The sequence below is a fragment of the Cnephaeus nilssonii genome (genome assembly GCF_951640355.1).
Source record: "Cnephaeus nilssonii genome assembly, chromosome: 6".
Taxonomy (NCBI): Eukaryota; Metazoa; Chordata; class Mammalia; order Chiroptera; family Vespertilionidae; genus Cnephaeus; species Cnephaeus nilssonii.
Genome location: NC_137077.1, coordinates 80,851,384 through 80,875,575, shown reverse-complemented (window position 1 = coordinate 80,875,575; position 24,192 = coordinate 80,851,384). Strand labels below are relative to the sequence as shown.

Below are 24,192 nucleotides of genomic sequence, written 5' to 3'. Positions count from 1 at the left end.
CCCTGACTTCTGCCTGCCAGCCTAATCACCCCCTAACCGCTCCCCTGCAAGCCTGATTGATGCCTAACTGCTCCCCTGCCAGCCCAGTTGTCTCCAAGTCCTTCCCCTGCCAGCCTGGTCGTCCCTAACTGCCCTCCCCTGCCGGCCTGGTCACCCCCAACTGCCCTCCCCTGCAGGCCTGGTTGCCCCTAACTGCCCTCCCTTGCCGACCTGGTTGCCCTTAACTGCCATCCCCTGCAGGTCTGATCCCCCCCAGCTGCCCTTTCTCCCCTGCAGGCCTGGTTGCCCCCAACTGCCCTCCCCTGCTGGCCATCTTGTGGTGGCCTTCTTGTGACCACATAGGGGTGGCCATCTTTTGCGAAGATGTAATTTTCATATTACCTCTTTATTATATAGGATATATAGGATATATATATATATTGAGAGAGAGAGAAAGGTGGGGAAAGAGAGAGAGACAGAGACATCAATCATCGATGTGAGAGAGATACATTGATTGGGTGCCTCCTTACGAGCCCTGGCAGGGGGTTGAACCTGCATCCTTCTGGTGCACAGGATGATACTCAAACCAACTGAGTCACATGGCCCAGGGTCTGCCCTCCAGTTTTAACATTCATGATCCTCTGGAGAGATAAGCAAAGGCCTGTTCCTGAGAAATTTGGTCTTTTTTTGAAAGGAGCCAATGAAGAATTTTGAACACAGGGATATCATGATCAATTCTATGCTTTTAAGTTTACTTTGTAAAGAGTGGATTGATGGTGGTAAAGACTAATTAAGAGACATTTCAGGCAAGTGTTGAAGTAATGACTGAGGAGGGTTAGGGACATAAATACATTTGAGTGATGTAGATGTAATTGGACATGATGAAGGATTGCTTGTTGGTGAGGAGCAAGGAATGGGGAGTCCACCTAATTTTCTGGGTTGGGCCACTGGATAGATGGAGTACACAAGAAACACTGGGTAGGTGATAAGGATTTGTAGGTTATCAGTTTAGATATTGAAGCCATAGAAATTCTTGTTAGGCAGATCTCTGAGACATAGAAATGTCTAATGAAGTAGGAAGAGATGCTTCAAGGAACAGTTCAAGGAAGGACAAGTATCAAGAGTGTGATGCTTCAAAAACCAAGGGAAAAAGGCCTAGGTAGTGGTAAATGCTTTAGCCTTAAGTTCTTCACATCTCTCTATATGTTAACACGTTTCAATTCAAAACAGCAAGACATTCTTAGCTCCCATATAATAATAACTAGAGGCCTGATGCATGAAATTTGTGCAGGGTAGGGGGAGGTCCCTCAGCCCGGCCTGCGCCCTCTTGCAATCTGGGACCCCTTTGCTCCTAACCGCCCGCCTGCTCACTACTTACCACTTGTCTTGCCACTCCTTAGCACTTGCTTCTGGCTGAGCGGCGCTCCAGCTGTGGGAGTGCACTGACTACCAGGGGGCAGCTCCTGCATTGAGTGTCTACCCCCTGGTGGTCAGTGCGCGTCATAGTGACTGGTTGTTCTGGTCGTTCCGCCATAATGGTCGCTGGGCTTTTATTATATAGACTAGAGGCTGGATACGAAAATTGTGCAAGAGTATGCCTTTCTTCCCCCAGCTGCCGGCAGTGGCTTCCCTCTGGCCACTGGCAGGCACTTGGGACCCAGGCTTCCTTAGCAACCCTGGCTTCATCTGGAAGGTCATCCGGAAGGACATCCAGGAGGACATCTGGTCTAATTAGCATATTACACTTTTATTATTATAGATTATTATTATAGATAATAATAAGAAGAGTTAACTTAAGATTTATATAGCACATTGCATTTTATTATGAACTTTCTTTAAATTTTAAAAACCTGCATATCGTCATAACAATTGTAAGAAAAATAATACTCTCTTGCCCTAACCAGTTTGGCTCAGTGGATAGAGCGTCGGTCTGCGGACTGAAGGGTCCCAGGTTCGATTCCGGTCAAGGGCATGTACCTTGGTTGTGGGCACATCCCCAGTAGGAGGTGTGCAGGAGGCAGCTGATCAATGTTTCTCTATCATTGATGTTTCTAACTCTCTATCCCTCTCCCTTCCTCTCTGTAAAAAATCAATAAAATATATTTTAAAAAAAGAAAAAGAAAAATAATACTCTTATACTGTTCATATAGGCTCAGAAGTTAACATTGTGCCACATTCTGTGTGTCTTTATACACAGAGACTTACTTCTCTCATTGCTGAGCCATTGATAATTGATTTCAGATCTTATGATACTTCATATTAAATATTGCAGATATCATGATACTTCATACTTAAATATTCAGTATGTTTTGCCTGAAAAGTGAAGTATTTTCTAACATAACTGCTCTATAATTAGCATAGTAGGGAAATATAATATATTTTATTTATTGACTCAATAATGCCCATCATAAACTCCCTTCCCACTATCCAAGGTTCAATCAAGGATCTCATATTGTGATTTGTTATGTATTATAGACTTTTAAATGTGTTATAATTGGCACACATTGTGATTCTGTCTTCTTCTTGAGATAAGGAGGAAAAGCAGAAAAGTGAAAGGTCATAAGAGAGATAGGATTTGACCATAGGTGAAAAAAATCCACAATAATGGTAATAATATGTGCCTGTTTAGAGAAACTAAAGAAAAGAGTCACAAATTAAATCATTTATATGTGGAGAAGAGAACAACACTTCAAAGTTTTTTGATATTCCATGCATTGAATATTGTGCTAAGGACTTTATATGCATCATACGTAATTCTATGTCAACATATGAGATGAGAAAACTGAATTTCAGAGATGTTAAATGACTTGTTCACACTTTATTAGGTTATATAAACCTAGGCCAGTCTGATTTCACATTTCTTCTTTTTCACCATTATGTTTTATTGCCTTATATTTATAAACAATTTAATGTTCACTGGGAGCAAAGAGTATTCTAGCCCTGACATAGTACAACTGTGAAATGATAAAGAGTTTGGACAGAACACTACTCATTATTAGGATATATGGGCAGAGGAAGGGATAATGTTTTTTGCTTTCTGTATCCTTGGTTAGAATTTTTTGCCTTTTTGTTTTTATAATTTTTGAACTCAACGTGTTTTATCCTTCCTAATTCTTAGTTTTCAAAAATTTTGTCTTATTATTTATGTCTTGGGTTGACATGTAGTCCTTAGTAATTAAATATTATTTTCTTTATTGGAGAGGATTTAAAATTTAAATTGATTAGGTGAAAACCTGGCATATTAAATTACTGCTGAATTTTATTTATTCATTTGCTCTTTTAGTTGGCTCTTCGAAATGAGGAAGCAGAAAATGAAAACAGCAAATTAAGAAGAGAGGTTGGTAAAAAAAAAAAAATTAGTATCTGTGGTGTTTCAACAAAGATACTTTTTAAAAAAGTTTTGTTAAATTTATAACCAGGACTGGAATCATCTAAGTAAGTGATGTTTTCAAACTGGCTGATTTTATGACATGACTTTGTGTCAGGGAAATAGAAAATTAATATAGAGGTGAGGCCATTAAGTACTACATTCATCTCTTGGGCCTATGTGGATAAATCTTGCTTCCTGTTGTATAAACTATTTTTTGTTAGTTTCCTAACTGAATATATGACTGGATTTCTGTCTTATTTCTCTTACATTTATCCAGCATCCTTTTAAGATTTTTGTTCATGAAATCTTGTCAGTTCTAATTATTATTTGGTTTTTCTGAGCCAAATAATGTTTGTACATTGTTTATCTTGATAAGAATTCTTATCTTTTTAACACAATCAAGATGTTCTTTGTTTTTGTTGATAATTAGTATTCTTGCTTTCTTTGTTTATCCAAAGTAATATCTCATCCTTTTAGAATTTCTCTTTATTTTTTTAAATTTCTGATTATTATTTTTAATTATATTGCCTTTCATTTCTAATTACTCTTTCCTGTCCTTTTCTGGAGAACAAACGTCTAAAGAAAAAGGTGAGGCTTTAGGGGTGGTGAAATCTTGGGATTTTAAAGATATGTTTTGAGATCACTTTTTAGAGGATAAAAATTTCTTTTTCTGGATAGTTTCTTAATAGAATTTTGTATTTGGTCTACCTTCAGAATGAACAGCTACGTCAAGATGTTATTGACTATCAGAAACAAATAGATTCACAAAAAGAAACACTGTTATCAAGAAGAGGAGAAGACAGTGACTATCGATCACAGTTGTCTAAAAAAAACTATGAACTTGTTCAATATCTGGATGAAATTCAGGTAAAATGGATAAGTCAGTTCAAGTCAGTGCTTCTTATAAAACTTTAATTTCATTATAGTATAAATATTAGCCCTACATTTAAATTCTTTAGTATAAATCTGTAACTGTGTATTTGTAAATGATGACATAAATTGCATCTTTGAAGTTGCAAATCCTGCAAATCATTCTTTTTATATGCCTATCTTGGACATTGTTTAAGAACTAAGATCCTTAGGTGTAAAGTGTTGTTGATATTAATTTGATTTAATTGGTCAACAATAGTTGATACTAAAGATCTATGAAGGATTCTCTTTTCTCCAACAGATACTTACACCATTTAATTTTAATTTAGCTTAAATTTCACTTTCTTAAATTGTTTTTAATCAGAATGTCTTTAACTTTCTTAGACTTTAACAGAAGCTAATGAGAAAATTGAAGTTCAGAATCAAGAAATGAGAAAAAATCTAGAAGAGTCTGTACAGGAAATGGAGAAGATGACTGATGAATATAATAGAATGAAAGCTATTGTGCATCAGACAGATAATATAATGGACCAATTAAAAAAAGAAAATGAGCATTATCGGCTTCAAGTAAGAATTTCTGTTGGACTAACTTATTTTTGCAGACCTCTGTCTTATTTCATAATGCCTTGTTACTAATTATTTGAAACTAGACTGTACTTTAACGTTCTAGGATATGAATTTTTGTTTTATGCTGCAATATGTCATTTTACACTATAATATGTTGCCTTGCTGATTTATCTTCAGGTTAATATGCAAAGTGTCCCCTTGGGAGTTCGACTGGGAGACTGAGTGTTCGATCGCTCGCTATGATATGCACTGACCACCAGGGGGTGGCATGAAACGAAGGGAGGCCCCGGCCAGCAGCCGGCAGCTGGGGAAGGAAGGCCACGCCCGGCAGCTGGAAGGCATTGATCAGCCCTAATCACGGGCCAGGCCTAGGGACCCTACCCATGCAGAATTTCATGCACCGAGCCTCTAGTTTATCCATATCTAGTTCTTTAATTTCCTTACATGTAAATTCTTGCCATGTAGGATGCATAGGTGATACCTTAACGAATGTGTAGATAGTAGTCCTACAAAGCTAATAATTATTGGAATTTTCTACAAAGACTCTTAGGAGTCCTGTGAAACAAAGTTTAATTTTACACCATAAATGTACTATAAAAAAGGAACCAATATATTGTTCACACATGAGTTTAAACTTTATTTAAGAAAATATAATAATACTTAAAAATATAATTTTCTAGAAATGGAAAATAATTATACAACTGTAAAGTTGCAAAAACCATTAAATGTCACCTCTAACTATATAACTGCTCCAATAATGAATATACATTAGTAATGTACATGTGTATATGTGTATGTAAATGCATATTGTGTGTGTGTGATATATTTATAAGTATCCATGTATAATAAATGTGTTTATATTACACTGATTTGCAATAATTCTAGAAATGATTGTTGCCTTCTAGGTGCAGGAGCTTACAGATCTTCTAAAAGCAAAAAATGAAGAAGATGATCCAATCATGGTAGCTGTCAATGCAAAAGTAGAAGAATGGAAGGTGCCTTTTTCAATTGATATAATGTTTTTTTCATTTGCAGTTTTCACTTCAATTGTTATTCTTAGTTTTCTTTAAAGGCCTTATAACAGTTAATGACATTTATTAGGCATTTTAAAAAGTGTATTAAATGTCTTAGCTAGAAAAACTCCTTTCTCCTGCGTAGTCCTCTAGCTTATTTGTTGTTGAATGAGCTCTTCCACATTCAATGAGTTCAACTTATAACTAAAATTTCTGATAGAAATCTAAGTCCAAAATATAATGTATTTGTCATTTAAAATAGACAACTCTAAATAGACTTAATTATTTTAACATAAATCATAGTTACCTTAAATATATTAGGTATGTAGTTCCAGGTTACATTTTAGTGTAGTCAGTTTTTCTAACTCTCCTTCCATGTCTGTGTAATCAAGCTTTTGGCATTCAGTGGGAATGGGAGTGAGGAAAGGGATCTTTCAGAATCATGTGTGATGTTACTTTTCAAAAATCTCTTCCTTCTCACTGCTCTCCAGCCACAGCATATCCTCAGCCTTACCATATCAGAAGCTAGGATCCTAACAGTTGCATGTTTTCAAAAAAGTCTGACATGATTCTGAATAAATTTATAAAAGCCTGAGTGACCCTTACCACCGAATGACCAGAACGAATGATAGGAACGACCAGTCGACTAGTCGCTATGACCCGCACTGACCACCAGGGGGCAGGTGCTCAATGCAGGAGCTGTCCCCTGGTGGTCAGTGTGCTCCCATAGCCAACCTCCTGCACATCCCCTCCCCCTCCCAGCCAGCCAGTCTCCCACAGTCCCTCCCCCCGGCCAGCCAACCTCCTGGAGTCCCTTTCCCTGGCCAGCGGCGCGCGCCCCCTCTCCCCCCAGGCAAATAGGCCTTGATCGCCGGCCAGGCCGAGGGATACCACCTGTGCACGAATTCGTGCACCGGGCCTCTAGTCTATGTATATAAAAGCCTAAGCTACCGTACGTTCAACCAGTAGCTATGACACACACTGACCATCAGGTGGCTGACACTCAATGCACAGGCATGGAAACATGGAACAGACTGATGAATTTCAGAGGGGAGGAGGAAGGGGGGAGGGTGGGAAGAGATTAACCAAAGATCTTATATGCATACTAGAGTGGGCACCTGGTGCACGGATTCGTGCACCAGTGGGGTCCCTCGGCCTGGCCTACGGGGATTGGGCCAAATCTATGCACCGGGCCTCCAACGTGCCCCGAGGGGTCCTGGATTGCGAGAGAGCACAGGCCAGCCGTAGGGACCCCACCAGTGCACAAATCCGTGCATCGGGCCTCTAATTTTAATTATAAAAGCTATCACTTCTATAGTCAATGTTTCTAACAGGATTCACATAAATCTTACTGGTTATTTGGAATTGGTTATCACTTGGGAAGCTCATAATCTATATTTTAAACAAAGGCAATTAGAGGACAATAAACCTGCTGTAAAAGGCCAGGAAGTAAATATTTTAGCCCTTTTTGTCTTTGGTATCATTATTCAACTCTGCTATTACTAGTATAGCATGAAAGCAAGTGTAGACAATATATAAATGAATGAGCAAAGTAATACATCTTTACAAAAATAGGTAGTAGGCCAAATTTGACTTGTGAGGCATAATTAACCAATCCCTGGGAAGAAAAGTTGTTTTTACCATATTTAATTTTGAGAGGAGAGATGGTAGCATATGTATTCTTTTGTACTTTATATTTGCTTAGTATCTTTTTTTTGTTCAGATATTTCTCTTTTTTTAAGCTTTATTGTTAAAAGTATTTCATATATCCGCTTTTTCCCCATTGACTCTTTCTAGCCCACCCTCTTAGTATCTACCTTCTTGCTTAGTAATTTTTTAAAATTTTATAAATAGATTTTTAAAATGTGTTGTTGTTTTAATTGATTTCAGAAAGAGGAAGGGAGAGGGAGAGAGAAGGAAAAACATTAATGATGAGAGAGAATCATTGACTTGGCTGCACACTCCCAGCAGGGATTAAGCCCACAACCCAGGCATGTGCCCTGACTGGGAATTGAACTGTGACCTCCTGGTTTATGGGTCCACACTCAACCACTGAGCAACACAGGCCAGGCTGCTTATTATCTTTTAAGAAACATTATATCAGTGCATATAATATTGCATTGTTCTTTTTAATGGCTGTGTAATATTTCTTTGTGTAATATTTAGGAGGTTTCCAATTTTTGCTGTTGGAAGCTATTTTAATGAAATATCTTTGTATATTCATTATTTTGAGAATGTATAGCTATAGAATAAATTGATACAAGCATAATTGTGATACACATTGCAATTATATTCTTTCAGTTTGTCATTTGTATTTTGGCTTATGGTATTTTTTTGCTTTGAAATATTTTTTATGTATTATATAGTTGTATATTTTATGGCTTTTGGCCATTGTATCATAATTAGAAAGGATTCTAAATATAAAATTATTTCCTCATATTTTCTTCTAGTATCTTCTAGTTTCATTTTTTATATTTAGATCTTTGAAGTATATGTAATTCATTTTGGTATAAAAAATGAGATATGTATGCACTAGAGCTAGTGTTGTCCAAACATCATTTATTGAATATTTTATCATTCTCCTACTAAAATGCAGTTTCATTTTTATTACAACAAACTCCTGTTGAATTTGAATTCATTTTAGTACTCTTTTTTATATTGATTGATCTATTTTTAACCATGTATACTTGTTTTAATTATTGTTATGTGTAAATGTTTGCAAAAAGCTGTTCTAATTTTTCTGTTTTTAGACTCTTCCTTATAAATGTGTTTTTTAATACAAATTTTAGAAAAAAAAACATATATATATATATATATATATACACACACACACACATATATATTTTTTGGTTATTCCCCACCCAAGAATATTTTTCCATTGATTTTTAGAGAAAGTGGAAAGGAGGGGGAGAGACATAAAGAGAGAAACATTGATGTGAGAGAGACACATTGATTGGTTGCTTCCTGCACACTCCCCAACCAGGACCAGGGATCGAACCTGCAACTGGGGTATGTGCTCTTGACCAGAATCAAATTTGGACTCTTCAGTCTGCGGGCCAGTGCTCTATTCACTGAGCCAAACTGGCTAAGCTAGAAATAGTTTTTAAAAATATTATTTTATTGTGTATGTATTCAGTTTATAAATTAATTTATATATTGCTGTTGATATTTGGTCCTACTAGCAAAGAACACAAGATTCCTTTCTTTTTTTTTTTTAATTGAGGTCTCATTGACATAACATAACATTATTTCAAGTGCACAGTGTAATGATTTCATATCCTATCTAATAAAGAGTGGATATGCTAATTGACCCTCACACCATCACAAAGATAGCGGCGCCCACAGCCAATAAGGAGGGAATATACTAATTGACTGCCCTGCCCTCAAAGATGGCGGCGCCCACAGCCAATAAGGAGGGAATATGCTAATTGACTGCCCTGCCCTCAAAGATGGCAGTGTCCACAGCCAATAAAAAGGGAATATGCTAATTTACTACCACGCCCTCAAAGATGGCGGTACCCACAGCCAACAAGGAGGGAATATGCTAATTGACTGCCAAGCCCTTAAAGATGGCAGCGCCCACAGCCAATAAGGAGGGAATATGCTAATTGACTGCCCCGCCCTCAAAGATGGCAGTGCCCACAGCCACAAGATGGTGGTGCCCAGTCCCCTCAGCCCCACCAGGGTGGCAGGCTCACGGCAAGGCCAGGCCTGGGCCGCTCCGTGCTCCTGCCTCTGGAGTTCCCCAGTCTCCTCAGCCCCCCAGCCTCCCAGGGCTGGCCTGAGGCACAGGCAAGCCTCGTATGGCGGCGTAACCAGGGCCGGCCACGGCTTGCACTGCTGGCAGTGGTAGCAACAGAGGTGTGATGGGGCATCACCTTCCCCTGATCGCCGGGTTGCCTCCCAGACTGTGAGAGGGGTCAGGCCAGGCTGAGGGCCCCCCCTCCAGTGCATGAATTTTCATGCACCGGGCCTCTAGTTTGTATATATAGGAAAATGATCATCACTGCAATAAGTTCAGTTAACATCCATCACTATACATAGTTACAATTTTTTTGTGTGTGATGAAAACTTTCAAGATCCATTCCCCTAGCTATTTTCAAATATGCAATACAGTATTAAAAAACAAAGGTTAGCTGCTGTGAAGTAGGTGGCAATGCCTTAACCCTATGCATGTTAATATGCCCGAGCATCTTTTCCATCCTTGTCAAGAGGAGGGCTAACCTCCCCTTTCATACAGCACTATAAGATAATTTTCATTCATTCAAGATATTTTAAGCTTCTCAGTGGCACTTTAATGTTTTCTTCATAAAGATTAATTATACTGCCTGGCTGGTATGGCTCAGTGGTTGAGTGTCGACCTATGAACCAGGAGGTCACAGTTGATTCCCGTTCAGGGCCCATTCCCAGGTTGCAGGCTTGATCCCCAGTGTGGGGCATGCAGGAGGCAGCCAATTAGTGATTCTCTCTCATCATTAATGCTTCTATCTCTCTCTCCCTCTCCCTTCCTCTCTGAAATCAACAAAATTCTATTTAAAAAAAAAAAGATTAGTTGTACAAAACTTTTTGTAATACATGCAAGTATTTTTAACTTCTTGTTTTAGGAATGGGTTTTGAAAGCTTGAGATTGTTTAGAGAATCAATTCCTAGAATAGCAAAAATCACAGTATATATTTTTGAATCATTTCCTATTTGAAATTCAAGTTGTACACACCAAAGGAACAATGATTACTCAATAGTTGTTGATACTTTTTCACTTCAAAGAATTTTATTTCCTGTATTGTTTTTAAATCTCCCAATAGTATAAGAGTATTTATCATAATTGAGGAATGGATTATTCATTTTTCTCTTATGTAACCAATCCTATTTCATTTATTTCCAGTTAATTTTGTCTTCTAAAGATGATGAAATTATTGAATATCAGCAAATGGTACATAACCTGAGGGAGAAACTGAAAAATGCCCAGCTTGATGCTGATAAAAGTAACATTATGGCTCTACAACAGGTAAAACCTTCTCAAAATTTGGTTTAACAACCAGTTTTATTAAAGTTGGCAATGAAACCTTGTACTGTCTTATTATATCACCAGTGCCTAATACAGTGGCTTGCACTATTGGATATATAATAAAGTCTCTTGAAGTTTCTTATACCATCCAGTCCCACAAAAAAATCAGAAGTAAGTTTTGAGTTGGGGATATAATTATTTTGTGTATTTTTCTGCTTTGATGCAGATAATATATTCATTGTTTTGATTTGGGAATTATTTAATATGAAACTATTAAAAGCTTTTAGAAGTTTAAAACATCTTAACACTCTGTGGTTAAAGTTTATTATATTGTATTTTAGTGCTGAAATATCCTATACAATGTGAAATAGGCTAAAAGTGTGGTTATGAGACTGTACTACATAAGGATTTCAGTTTTAGTACAAATACATAGAGAAAGAAGTTACACTTTCATTTTCAGTGCTCTATACTCATAATTCAAAAGAGAAGGAAATTTTGGAAGTATTTGGTCAATAACAATTTCAAGGGACAATGATTTTGAGTACTGCAAAGGTAAAAGCTAAGTTAAGTAAGTGAGGATGCACAGGGCTAACCACAAACATACAAAATGGTAAAAAGATGGATTTGAGTGGATGATGAGAAAAAGTAACATAAAAGGAACGCTAAGAAGCTACAAATATTAGAGTTCTAGAATTCCTATTTGCTGGAGTGTTAGCCATTAAATCATCTTTATGTATTAGAATGACAGCATTGTACTTAATGTTGTATAGTGCAATTGAGATATATAAGATAGTAAAAGGCATATATTAACCCACAAAAAATATATTCTAGTTTATTAAAACAAACAAGACCTACCTTTTTAAAAAAATAATTTCTATTTAAAAATATGTTTTATTGACTTTTAGAGAGAGAGGAAGGGAGAGGGAGAGAAATAGAAACATGGATAAGCTGCTTATTGCACATATGCCCCTACTGGGGATTGAGCCCTCAACCCGGGCATGTGCCGTGATGGGGAATCAGTCTGGTGACTTCTTGGTTCATGGGTCAACACTCAACCACTGAGCCCACTGGTTGGGCAAGACCTACTTTTTTCCTTACTTTAAAAATGTATGTTAACCTTTTGCACTCGACCGTCGAGTGTGACTCGACATGGTTAGCATCAGTAGCAGCTCTTTTTATACTCTTTGAATGTATCAATAATTTGAAATATAAAAAAATCCAAATAAATAAGTTTGTATGAAAAGAAACTCCAGTTTTTTATTCTACTGCCGCGCTTTGTAAAATCTGGGGTATTTAAAAAATTAAATCCCGAGTAGAATAAAGGAATCTAGAAAAAAGCAAGCGAGTGCAAAGGGTTAATATTGATGAAAAGATAATGTGTAATATTCAAAAATACTTTATAGGGTATACAAGAACGAGACAGTCATATTAAGATGCTCACTGAGCAAGTAGAACAATATACAAAAGAAATGGAAAAAAATACGTTTATTATTGAAGATTTGAAAAATGAGCTCCAAAGAAACAAAGGTAATTTAATATTATATAAGTATATCATTATTGTATATACCGTCACATTTTAAAATATTTTTAAAGAATAAAAGCATGTCATGTCAATAGATATATTATTGTTTTTTCTCTATATGAATTTTATTATATTTTCAAAAAATTGTATGGGATATTAACTACTTTACATATCCTACTAGTGTTTAAATTCGTAATTCATGCAAATATTTTCTATACTTTTTCTCTGATGAAAATCACATTAACCTTTATTACTAGGTTGGCTGAATGAATGAAATGAAAATGGTGATATAATTGATTTTCTTTATTTAAACCCCTTTTAATAGTTAATATAGAGTGGAAGACAATAAAGTTTTGATCAATGTACGGCATTGCACATAGTTTTTAGCCGTAATTTGACTTGTCAACATTTGAATTAATCTTACCCAACTTAATGTCTTATCATATTCTTCCTATCCTGGGTCATACTATCTTGTTTAACACATTGAATACTCTGAATATAAGCCCTTAAAACATCAGTGGTCTTATACTTCCACAGTACTACATACTATAGATATATCAGAGCAAACTGTTCATAATAAGTTTATGTTATATTTATTATAATCCTGAAGTTAAAAGAAATAGGCACAAAGGAGAGCTAATAGGTGAGCCTGTGTGTGTGTATGCAACTGTCAGTGATAGAATGGTGATAGTGGTTGGTGGTGTGGTTGGGGATATCTGAACAAAAACTTAAAGGGAGTGAGGAAGTGAGCTATGTAAATGTCCCCTAAACAGTGGGAATAAGTGCAAAGGCACTGAAGCAGGAGTGTACCATGTATGTTTGAGGAACAACAAGCTTTTGTGACTGGAGCAGAGTGAGCAAGTGGGCAGTAGTTGGTGAAGAGATCAGAAATGTAGCCAGGAGTCATATTATATGGAGCCTTAAAGTTCATTGTAAAGAATTTGGCTTTTACTTTAAGTGAGAAGGGACACCAAAGAAAGTTTCTGAAGACAGAAGTGATATAATTTGATTTAGGCTGTATCTACCTAAATCAGTATAGGGGGGGTAAGGACAGAAGCAGAGAGACCTATTATAAAACTATTGCAATAATCCTGTATAATAAAAGCTAATATGCAAATTGTCCCCTCAACCGGGAGTTCGACCAGGGAGCGGGGCCAGCCAGCCAACCGCCCACAGCTCCTCCCCCTGGCCGGCCCCGCCCCCGATTGTCCCCCCCACCCCAATTGGGGGCCGGGACAGCCAGCCCGATCAGCCCCGATCAGGGTGGGCCAGCCAGATCCCACCCGTGTATGAATTCATACACTGGGTCTCTATTCTATATATACTAGGAGCCCGTTGCACGAAGTTTCGTGCAATAGACTTTTCCTTCACCTGGCTGCCGGCACCAGTTTTCCGCCAGCAGCAGTTTTCCTCTGGCCACCCGCCGATCAGAGCGCCTCCCGCCAGCATGATCGGCCACCCCGAGAGGAACTCCGATCGGGAGGCGCTCCGATCGGCGGGTGGCCAGAGGAAAACTGCTGCTGGCGGAAAACTGGTGCCAGCAGCCACGCAATCGGCCACCCCGAGTTCCGCCACCAGCGTCTTCCGCAGGGCGGGCCTAAGCAGCGCTGGCCATTTAAGCCTGCGGGAGGAGCGGGGGTCGGGGACTCGTGAGTCCCCGCCCCCCGCTCCTACCGCCAGCCAATCGGCCACCCTGAGTCCCGCCCCCCGCGCCTCCAGCCGGCCCAATCGTGGGCCTAGCAGAGTGATGGTAATTTGCATATTACCATTTTATTAGGTATGATAAAAGCCTAAGCAACCTTTACCACCAGTCGACCGAATGACCAGTTAACCAGTCACTATGACATGCATTGACCACCATGGGGCAGACTCTCAATGCAGGAGCTGCCCTCTGGTGGTCAGTGCACTCCCACAGCCAACTTCCTATGACCGGCCAACCTCCCGCAGTCCCTTCCCCCGCCCCAATGGCCCTGATCGGGACTGGCCAGCCAACCTGCCACTATCCCTCCCCCCAGCCAGCCGCCCCGATCTAGACTGGGTGAGATGGCCCTGATTGGCCCCAATCGCCAGCCATGCTGAGGGATCCCACCCGTGCACGAATTTGCACTGAGCACCAGGGGCAGTCAACTTGGACAGACAAAAGAGAAACAGGCCATTGAGTCTGAAAAATTGCAAGCAGGTGGGGCTGAGCTGCAGTTGGCATTGGGAAGCCGGGCCATCGGCCCAAATTCTGCCACTCCCCAGGCACCGTTCCAGAGGCACAGTGCCCCTGATCCCCGTCAACCCCTCCAGACGCATCCTCCCCAGGCAGCCAGGATTGAGGGATGGAGGGAGAGAAAAAAGAGACCACGAACTCCCTTCCATGTACATAGAAATGTTACTTCAAATCGTGAGGCTCACTGATATCAAGGGAGAAAATATTGGTTAAGAGGAAAAATGTAAAGACTGAGCCCTGGAATACTTTTACTTTAGAGGCTTGGGAGATGAAAAGGAATGGCCAGTAAGATGGGAGGAAAACCAGAGCATGTTGAGTTCTGCAAGCCACATGAATAGTGTCATCAAGGAGGAGGATAAACAACTGTATTCAGGGTTGTATTCATTGTTGCTGATGAGTCAATTAACCACTGAAAATTGACCGTTAGCAGTGGTCATTTTTGGTTCAAGAGAAAATGGTTCAACATGAACTAGAAAGAACAGATATAGACTCTTGTGGAGTGTTTCTATGAAGGAAATGAGAAAAATAGAGTGGTTACTTGAGGGGGAAAAAGAGTGATGAAAATGTTTTTCTCTGTAAAATGGAAGAAATAATCATGCTTTTAGGTTAATAGGAGAGATCCATAAAGAAGAAACAATGAATTAACGAAGCTAGGACAACTAAAAGGAAGCCATAGGGTGGTCTAAAATAACTCCAACATGGACAAATAAAATAACCAAAAAAAACGACAACATGAAAATGGGGATCGTGAAAACTTATTACAAGACTAAGATCCCATGGTGGAAGAGACACAATAAGGAAAAGAATGGTCTCCAGAATACATAATACCTCAGAAAACTGCAGCCTATATAAACCCAGAGACAAAAAGACGCAACAAATTACAAATTATAGATTCAAATTTTGGATTTTTTTCCCATGAAAGAGGGAAAAAACAGGCCTTTCCCATTTTGAGTTTGTATCTGCTTCCAACAAACTTCTACATTTTTTATTAAAGAAGGCTTTTTGTATGCGAATTTATTCAAACTTCGTAGGGCAAAAACCCACAGAAGAAGTCGGCACCCTGATCCCCATGTTTCAGTGAGAACTTGCAGAATTTCTCTGATTGCTTCTGTTTTCTCAGTAAACAGGAAACAAGGTTCTCAGCTGAAAGTGAGGATAGGGGAATATCTATTAGAAGTTTGAGGAGCGAGTAGAAAAGAGGAAGTATGAAATGGTCATCTGGAAGAATGAACAGATTAGGAAAATGTGTTATTGTTGAGCAACATCAAGGCCCACTTGATATACATATTTCTATATGTGTGTATAATTTGTGTATTAGAATTACATGTTGGCAGTAGTTTAAAGTGCTTTAAAAGGATGACTGATATTATTGATGTTATACATTCCAGCCAACAGGAGAAAGTGGCAGTTGATCTCTGCTGTTGAATAAGGTAGAGGTCTTATCTAATGACACTTCAACCTCAGTCAGTCACAGCATTTGACCTCTAAAGCCCACAGATGTGTGTATTGGAGTATACTCTATATCTTGAATTTAACTTGTAAATATGACAGCTAATGGTCTTTCCCCTTTCATTAGTTAGGATTAGATTTAGCTGTCAGAAACAGATCTGAAAAATAGTAACAAAATCAAGATAGTAATGTATTCCTCATTTGTGCATTGGAATTAGGAAATGCCTGAATCTAGACCAGTGGTCGGCAAACCGTGGCTCGTGAGCCACATGCGCCTCTTTGGCCCCTTGAGTGTGATTCTTCCAGAAAATACCACGTGCGGGCGCGCACACACAGTGCAATTGAAACTTCGTGGACCATGCCCGGAAGTTGGTTTTCGGCTCTCAAAAGAAATTTCAATTGTTGTACTGTTTATATTTGGCTCTGTTGACTAATGAGTTTGCCGACCACTGATCTAGACCATTGCACAGGGGTGTTCCCTCATCTGCCTTATTCGAAATGGAGCTTTAGCGTCACATCCACGTTTCAGAAAGCAAGATGAAGGAAGAAGGGGAAAGAGGCAAAGAGCACATACTGAAGTATAGGCAGGTAAATATTATGGAGGGCCATGTGGAGGAAAGGGAGAATGGATATTGGGGACCACTCAACCTCTGTCACATTTCTCCAGCTAGGCTGTTGACTCCAGAGCACAGGGCTCATTTCTTATACAAAAGTGATCTCCCACACTAGTCCAATACCAATACGTAAGTATATGCCCAATAAATCAGTAGATCTTTATTATGGACTAGAGGCCCGTTGCACGATATTCGTGCAAGAATAGGCCCCTGGCGTCACTCACAGCTGCCTGGGAGCCAGCAAGTCCCTGTTCCCCACCCCAACCGCCAGGAGCCGGCAAGTCCCCGCTCCCCGGCCGCCTGGGAGCCGGCAAGTCCCCGCTCCCGGGCCCGCCAGGAGCCGGCAAGTCCCCGCTCCCGGGCCCGCCAGGAGCCGGCAAGTGCTCGCTTCTGTCTGGAGCACCACTCCAGTAGCTCCCTCTGCTGCCCTCCTTCCCCTCATAGCAGGCTTCACACCGCTCTGCGCCTGCATTTGCAAATTAACCTCCATCTTTGTTGGGTTAATTTGCATACTCTGATTGGCTGTGGGCGTAGCGGAGTGATAGTTAATTTCCATGTTTCTCTTTTATTAGGTAAGATGAGTATAAGAATGATCTGTGTCAATAAACTTTATAATGATAGGAATATTATATTTTGGTCTAGTAATAGTTTGTTAAGGTAATAAAGTAGTGATTTTTTTTAGCTATTAGTTAGGTTTAAGTTTAGCTGCAGGTGACAGAAAATCAAATGTAATAATGGTTTAAGCAGGATAGATATCTCTGTTTTCATGACATAAACAAAACTGAGGCAACTAGTTGAGGGTTAGTGTGATAACTGCACAAATAAGATATCAGATATTCTGTATACTCTGCCTATCTTGACATCTGGTTTCCATCTCATGTCCTAAGAAGACCGTATGAGTTCCAGCCTCAATGTATATATTCCAGCTGCCACGAGGGAGGAAAGAGAAAAGAAAGATTCACTTCTTTCCTTTAAAAGCATTTCTTGACCAGCATCCAGGAACAGAAGGAATGGAGACCAGAAATTGGATGTTTATGACCAAAAAAAGCAGAATTTCATCCAGCACTTATCCCAGATTGTCAGGGTGTTAACTGAGGGTGACATGGGGCACCCAGATACAAGAGATGCTATTGCCTGGCTCAAGGAGGTCCTGGAGTACAATGCTATTGCAGGTAAGTACCAGCGGGATATGTTGGTACTCATAACACTCCAGGACCTGGTGGAACCCAGAAAGCAGGATGGATGCTGATAGTCTCCGGTAGGCATAATTGTGGGCTGGTGTGTGGAACTGCTCCAGGCTTTCTTTCTGGTGTCAGACAACGTTATGGATTCATCCCTCACTTGACAAGGGCTAGATCTGTTGGTATCCAAAGCCAGACATAGGTTTGGATGCCATCCGTGATGCTATGCTTACGGAACCAACTGCTGAAGCTCTGCTGCTGGGAGCAGCCTATTACCTGAACCTGATCAAGCTCTTTCTGCAGAGTTCCTATCAGGCTGAGATTGAACAGAGCCTGGACTTCATCACAGCCCTGCAGGGCAACGTGGGCAGATTCACTGAAAAGAGGTACAAATCTGTTGTTAAGTATAAGTTAGCTTTCTACTCTGCCTTCTTGTAGTGGCTGCCATGTAAACTAGTATATGGCGGGCATTGAGAAGGGAAGGAACATGCCAATGCCAAGAAGTTCCTGCTGGAGATGGGAGAGTTCTTTCAGATTAAGGATGACTACCTTGACCTCTTTGTGGACTCTAGTGTGACACACAAGATTGACGTTGACATCCAGGACAACAAATGCAGCTGGCTGGTGGTTCAGTGTCTGCAACGGGCCTCTTTGGAACAGCGCCAGATCCTGCAGCGGAATTATGGGCAGAAAGAGGCTGAGAAGGTGGTCCAGATGAAGGCACTCTATGAGGAGCTGCAATTTGCAGGCTCTGGTCATGCAGTTACAGCCACTTTGTGGGTCTCACCGAGCAGTGCTCTTCAACCCTGACCCCAGCCGTCTTCCTGAGGCTAACACAAGATCTATAAGAGGAAAGAGTGACCTAGAGACTGTAAAGGCGGGGAGGGGAGGCTCTAGGATTTAGGACAGTAAATCCTAAAAAAACTCACCAACATTTCTTAAAATGTGCACATGGCTTTTTCTATCTGTACCGCATTAGTCACATGACTGCACGGAGCTGCTGGAGTGTAAGTAGAAATTTAGTGTTTATTTCAAGTGGTCATATGTCCAGCTAAAATTCCATAGTTTATTACAGTGGACAAAAGAGAGGTTAAATATTAGAAAAATGTTAGCAGTCTTTTCATAGTGATCATTCTTTGTAAAGCAGTGTTTTGCAATCTTTTATAATCCATACCCCTTCAGCTGAGATTTTATTGCACTTTACTTTTTTAGTTTTATTAATACAACCAAATTAGAGCTTTATTTTATAAATAAGAAATTGTGATATTAAAAGGGCTTTTTTAGTGATATGTCACTTTTTCTGCACCCATATTGGAATCAGTGATTTAAAGGAATGAGTAATCAATTCAAATCATTTATGATTTTCACTTTTACCTTGTAGGTGCTTCAACACTTTCTCAACAGACTCATTATATGAAAATGCAATCTAAGGTTCAAATTTTAGAAGAGAAGACTAAAGAGGCTGAGAGAACAGCTGAACTGGCTGAGGCTGATGCTAAGGAAAAGGATAAAGAACTAGTTGAGACTCTGAAGCGATTAAAAGATTATGAATCTGTATGTATTTTTATCTTGTCAGTCAAGGAGTTTAGAGTTTTTCTTGACACAGTTACACTGTTCTATGCCATTTACTGCATACCATTTAAAAGCATTCCAGAAATATCTTATGATAAAGATTATCCTAATCAATTTATATTAAACTATTCAAACTTTTGCATAGCATTTACTTTTTGGCAGGAGAATTGTTTTGAAACCATTTGCCAGATAATCAGCTTTGGTGAGGCAGCAGGATTAGGTTCTTTGTAATCTGTGTCAGTATGCCACCATGTAGATTTGACACCTGGTTAGTTTGATAAAAGTTATAACAGGGGCTCTTTTATTGCGTAGCATGCCAACACAGCCTGACTTTGTACTTTTTTTAAATATATTTTAAAATCTGATTACCACTAAGTCAGGCAAGAAATGATTTACATATTGTAATGGTATTGCCGATTAACCCTTACTATTTATTTTCTATATTTTGTGAAGCCTTTTACATGTAATATTCTGAGTCACTTTGCTATTAGGGTGTTGTATTGAGAAGTTTCAACTCTTCCATTTTCTGTCATCATTATTGGACTTTTTTTTTTTTAAAGCACAGTAAAAAACACAGTTTAGTGATGCAGACCTTAGGTATATGTGCACTTTCCCACAGACTTAATAAGAAAATAAATTCATGAGTTTAATAATTTATTCCAAATATATCATGTTATATTTAAATTAGATTGGGTATTTTTTAGGGAGTATATGGTTTAGAAGATGCTGTTATTGAAATAAAGAATTGTAAAAACCAAATTAAAATAAGAGATCGAGAGATTGAAGGATTGACAAAGGAAATCAATAAACTTGAGATGAAGATCAATGATTTCCTTGATGAAAATGAGGCACTTAGAGAGCGTGTGGGTGAGTCATCTTTTAAGATATGTCTTTTACTCAATCTTAATTGTCAAATCATTTTGTTTTCCTTTTTGATTGTTTATTATTTTTAAATAGTTGACTGTATTTTTTTGAAATACATTCTTTTATAAAAATCTTTAAAACAAATAAAAGTGGAGCTACTCTGATTGATGTGGGATTGGGGCTTTGGCAGGGCTGGGATGGCAGCGGGCAGGACTGGAGCACTGCTCTGTGCAGGCCAGGATCTCCTCAGTAAGAACTGCTGGTCTAAAAATGAAAGTCTGCTAAGTGAATACCACACATTAGAAGTTAACCCTTTAATTTTTTTCAATCAAAGTAATGTCTATGTGACCCATGTCAGTTTGTAAGATGCCTTTGTTTCATAAGAATTCTTGAGGACATTTAGAAATACTATACTGTATAAACCTTTTTAAGACTTTTAAGTACTTGACTTTTATAATTTAGACTGCTTAAGTTTTTCTTTGGTTGAGTATTTTAAGGATACTATTGATTCTAAGAAGTAATAAATATAGCTTGAGAAGTTATATATTGATTTCAATAAACACCTTATTATTGAATATTACCAGTTTTAATGTTTTGCCATTCTAATTTAAATTGCTACTTTAAAATGAAAATAAAGATCTAAATAATGATTTGATTTTATTTGGTAAATACTTGTTAATGCTTTCTTAGAATTAACATGATCATCTGTAAAAATTGTTATCTAGAGGAAGGAAAAATAAGTATTTTATACAGATGATTTATCTGTAAAAATGTGTCTAACTAGGACCCAGAGTCATGCTAGGACCTTAAGTTACACTTCTGATAGATGGCTTATCACATGATAGCCAACTTCGATCTGGAAGTTCCTAAAGTTGACTGAGCCATCCAGATAGCAGTCAAAAACAGCAGATTTTCTGTACTGTAAAGGCGGCAAAACTTGGTTATAATTATTTGAGATAATCTTAATATCTGGTTTTCAGAACATAGTTGTTTAAGTAATAGAAAGTTATGATACATGCACACTGGAAGCACCAGACTAGTCATAATATTCTTTCTTTTTTTAGAGTTTAAAATGAAAGAGAGTGTATTAGTGAAGCACTGAGACAGAGAGTGGCTACTCCACAGGCAGAGCAGCCAATATTCTTGATATTGATATCAAATAATGACTACTCTGTGCCAGGCACTGCACTCACTCTTTATTTGGGTTGATTTTAATATATCCTTGACAACAAGCCAAAATGTATATAATTATACAGTTTTATCCCTATGACTTAATTATGTTCTTAATTACTACATTTATAGTACCTCTGTGACAGGGAAACATGGAGAAGATAGATCCTAAATATTTTTTGTCAGGATTTTCATTAATAATTGTGACAAAATTTAAATTTGGAGGGTTATAGTTCAAATATCAGGAAAGTTATTGCACAAAATATACCCTATTCTGTAGTGATGCTGACTTAATAAATTATAACCAGTTGCTTTATGATAACTAGCTGCTATATGAACTTTTTGTAGTTCATTTGAATGTTGATAAGATTTTAATCACATTACTTTCTATTTTAGGCCTTGAACCGAAGACAATGATTGATTTAACTGAATTTAGAAATAGCAAAAGTTTAAAACAGCATCAATACAGAGCCGAAAACCAGATTCTTTTGAAAGAGGCAAGTGCAGTGTCAATTGGTTATTTTTCTGGTTGAACTAAAGAAAAGTACTAATCATTTTTACTTTATAGATTGAAAGTTTAGAGGAAGAACGACTTGACCTGAAAAAAAAAATCCGCCAAATGGCTCAAGAAAAAGGAAAAAGAACTGCAACTTCAGGTATACTCAGTTATTCCAAACCTTTAAAAGAATCATTGGAAAATGAATCGTCTGGATCTGAAATTTTCTGTATGTTAGAAATGTCATCTCTCTATTACTGTGGTTCTGCTACAATTTTAGTAAATACAAATAATGGCCTGATGAAGATTATATAAATGAGTGTCATTGGGTTCAGTCCTAAATCTGGAACTGGTAAACAAATAAACAAAACAAAAAACAATAAAACAAGTGAATAAAAAACAAACTTTCAGCATCATGAACTTCTGAAAAATTTACAGTAAAGTCTGTATTAATTTGTAGACAATGCCAGTAAGTTGTGATTAGTAATGATAAAACTTAGTAATTTTTATGTTAGTATGTTACTGATAATATTTTACCTTTTCTTAAGAGAGTTATGTATTGAAAACTTTTTTTAGACATTATTATTTACTGTATAATGTTTTTCTGAATAAAAATTAGTATTTTTTGTTTGTTTATCTTACATGATATAAAGAGAACAATTGGTTAAGTATCTTATAGTTGTTGAAGACCATAGAAAAGAAATTTGTTTTTAACTAAGTTCATAAATATCTATGAGTAATACATTTTTTTGTATTTTTTTTAGCATTTTAGTTCCTATAGTACATCAAAAAATTTCTAGAAGGGCAAAAACTCATAATTTATTAGTATATTAACCAGTTTTCTCATTATTCAAGATTTTTGTCTACTTTCTTCATTTGTGTCTTTTAACTATATATAGAACGAATAGGAATGATAGAGAGGATACAGTATATATTAGTTTCTCATACTAATATCTTGTTAAAAGTGAGTTAAATGAGAAGGTTGTATAGACTACATGTTTTTCAGGGATTTTAGAAGTAATTATTCTATCATTTTTGATTTAAAACTTGATTCTAGTTTTAAAGAGTGAAAGTATTAAAATAATAGGAGAGTTATTTTTATGTCTAATTTGTTATATTTTTTATATGTAGGGTTAACAGTTGTGGACCTGAACCTAACAGAAAACTTTTCTCAAGAAAATAGAATGGGAGAAAGAAAATTTGATTTCATGAACCTTGAAGACATGAATGCAGCACATTCAAAGGTAAACAGTATTTGCTGTGACAGAGAAAATAAAGAAAATGGTCAGTTCTTTCATTTCTGCCCTGTTATCTCACTTTAGACATCGCTATTTTTTATAGTTGTTAAATTAAAAAATGTTTTTTTATTTAAATAATCTATTGATTTAAAGGTTGATTAATGAGACATTATTTATTCTGAATACAGATTAGGAGTTCAGATAAAGTAGAGCTGCTGCATAGGAGAGCATCAATCAGTATTCCAGAGTCTTACCAGAAAGAGTCAGAAGAAAACATGACTGTAGGATCATTACCAAGAATGTTATCTGAAGTTCGTCATAGTGTAGCAAGTGAAGTGGATCCTTTTGTCTCTTTAACTAGACATTCTTCATCTACACAAGTAAATAATAATACACCTCCAGAAACTATTACAATAAGGGAGATTTTTAAAGCACCATGTCTACAATCGTTAGGAAATCTACAATCGTTAGTCAGTGCCTTTAGTAGGGAGAGTCATGAAGAAATAAACAACTTACTATATTCTTCTTCTGACGACTCTCTGAAGAAAGTGTCAGAAAGCCATCAAGCACCTGAGAAGACAAGTTTCACACAAGAAAGCAATTTGTCTTTACAAGCCTTATCAACAGCTTCAGACTTAATGTGGAAGTTATCACTTAGGCAAAAATCTGCAATATTTTGTCAACAAATTCATGATAAGAAAGCTGACATGGATAAATCACAAATATCGGCACCAGAAGATGAGCGGGTTCATGCCCAAATAAAATGTGCTGATAGTTTGAAAGAAGATAAAAGAAAAAGTGAAGTACCCTTACAGGCAGAGATTTTGAAAAGTAAACTTGAAGTTAATCTTCCAGATCCTGTGCCTGTTAATGCACAATCAGAATTATGTCAGGTAGATCCAGTTGAAAATGTTACAGAACAGCTATGGAGAGAACTAGTATTTCTTAGATCTCAGGTGAGCTTTCCTCCAAATTGCATTCCTGGGATTGCTTTTTTATTAACTCTTTTTTTAAAAATTTATTTTCTAACAAAGTTCTATAAGTAGTAATTACAATAAGATTTTTTA

At 37.7% G+C, this 24,192-nt stretch overlaps 1 protein-coding gene and 1 pseudogene across 8 annotated transcripts in view; both read left to right on the top strand.

Annotated features, from left to right (window-relative positions):
* CEP290 (centrosomal protein 290) overlaps window positions 1-24,192 on the top strand; it is a 119,152-nt gene that overhangs the window by 9,864 nt on the left and 85,096 nt on the right. For 6 of the 7 annotated variants that reach the window (XM_079774226.1, XM_079774227.1, XM_079774223.1 and 3 more), the window contains exons 7-17: window positions 3,263-3,316; window positions 4,064-4,216; window positions 4,604-4,786; window positions 5,692-5,781; window positions 10,682-10,804; window positions 12,208-12,331; window positions 19,167-19,339; window positions 20,062-20,224; window positions 21,788-21,888; window positions 21,960-22,047; window positions 23,019-23,131. In XM_079774226.1, the coding sequence (XP_079630352.1) occupies window positions 3,263-3,316; window positions 4,064-4,216; window positions 4,604-4,786; window positions 5,692-5,781; window positions 10,682-10,804; window positions 12,208-12,331; window positions 19,167-19,339; window positions 20,062-20,224; window positions 21,788-21,888; window positions 21,960-22,047; window positions 23,019-23,131 (1,365 nt within the window). Of the gene's footprint in view, window positions 1-3,262; window positions 3,317-4,063; window positions 4,217-4,603; window positions 4,787-5,691; window positions 5,782-10,681; window positions 10,805-12,207; window positions 12,332-19,166; window positions 19,340-20,061; window positions 20,225-21,787; window positions 21,889-21,959; window positions 22,048-23,018; window positions 23,132-23,313; window positions 24,082-24,192 lie in introns of all 7 variants that reach the window. The other variant, XM_079774229.1, reaches the window with a different exon arrangement.
* On the top strand, window positions 15,274-19,148 carry LOC307101994 (farnesyl pyrophosphate synthase-like; annotated as a pseudogene). Its single transcript has 2 exons — window positions 15,274-15,349; window positions 17,597-19,148. The product of its transcript is annotated as a farnesyl pyrophosphate synthase-like (transcript).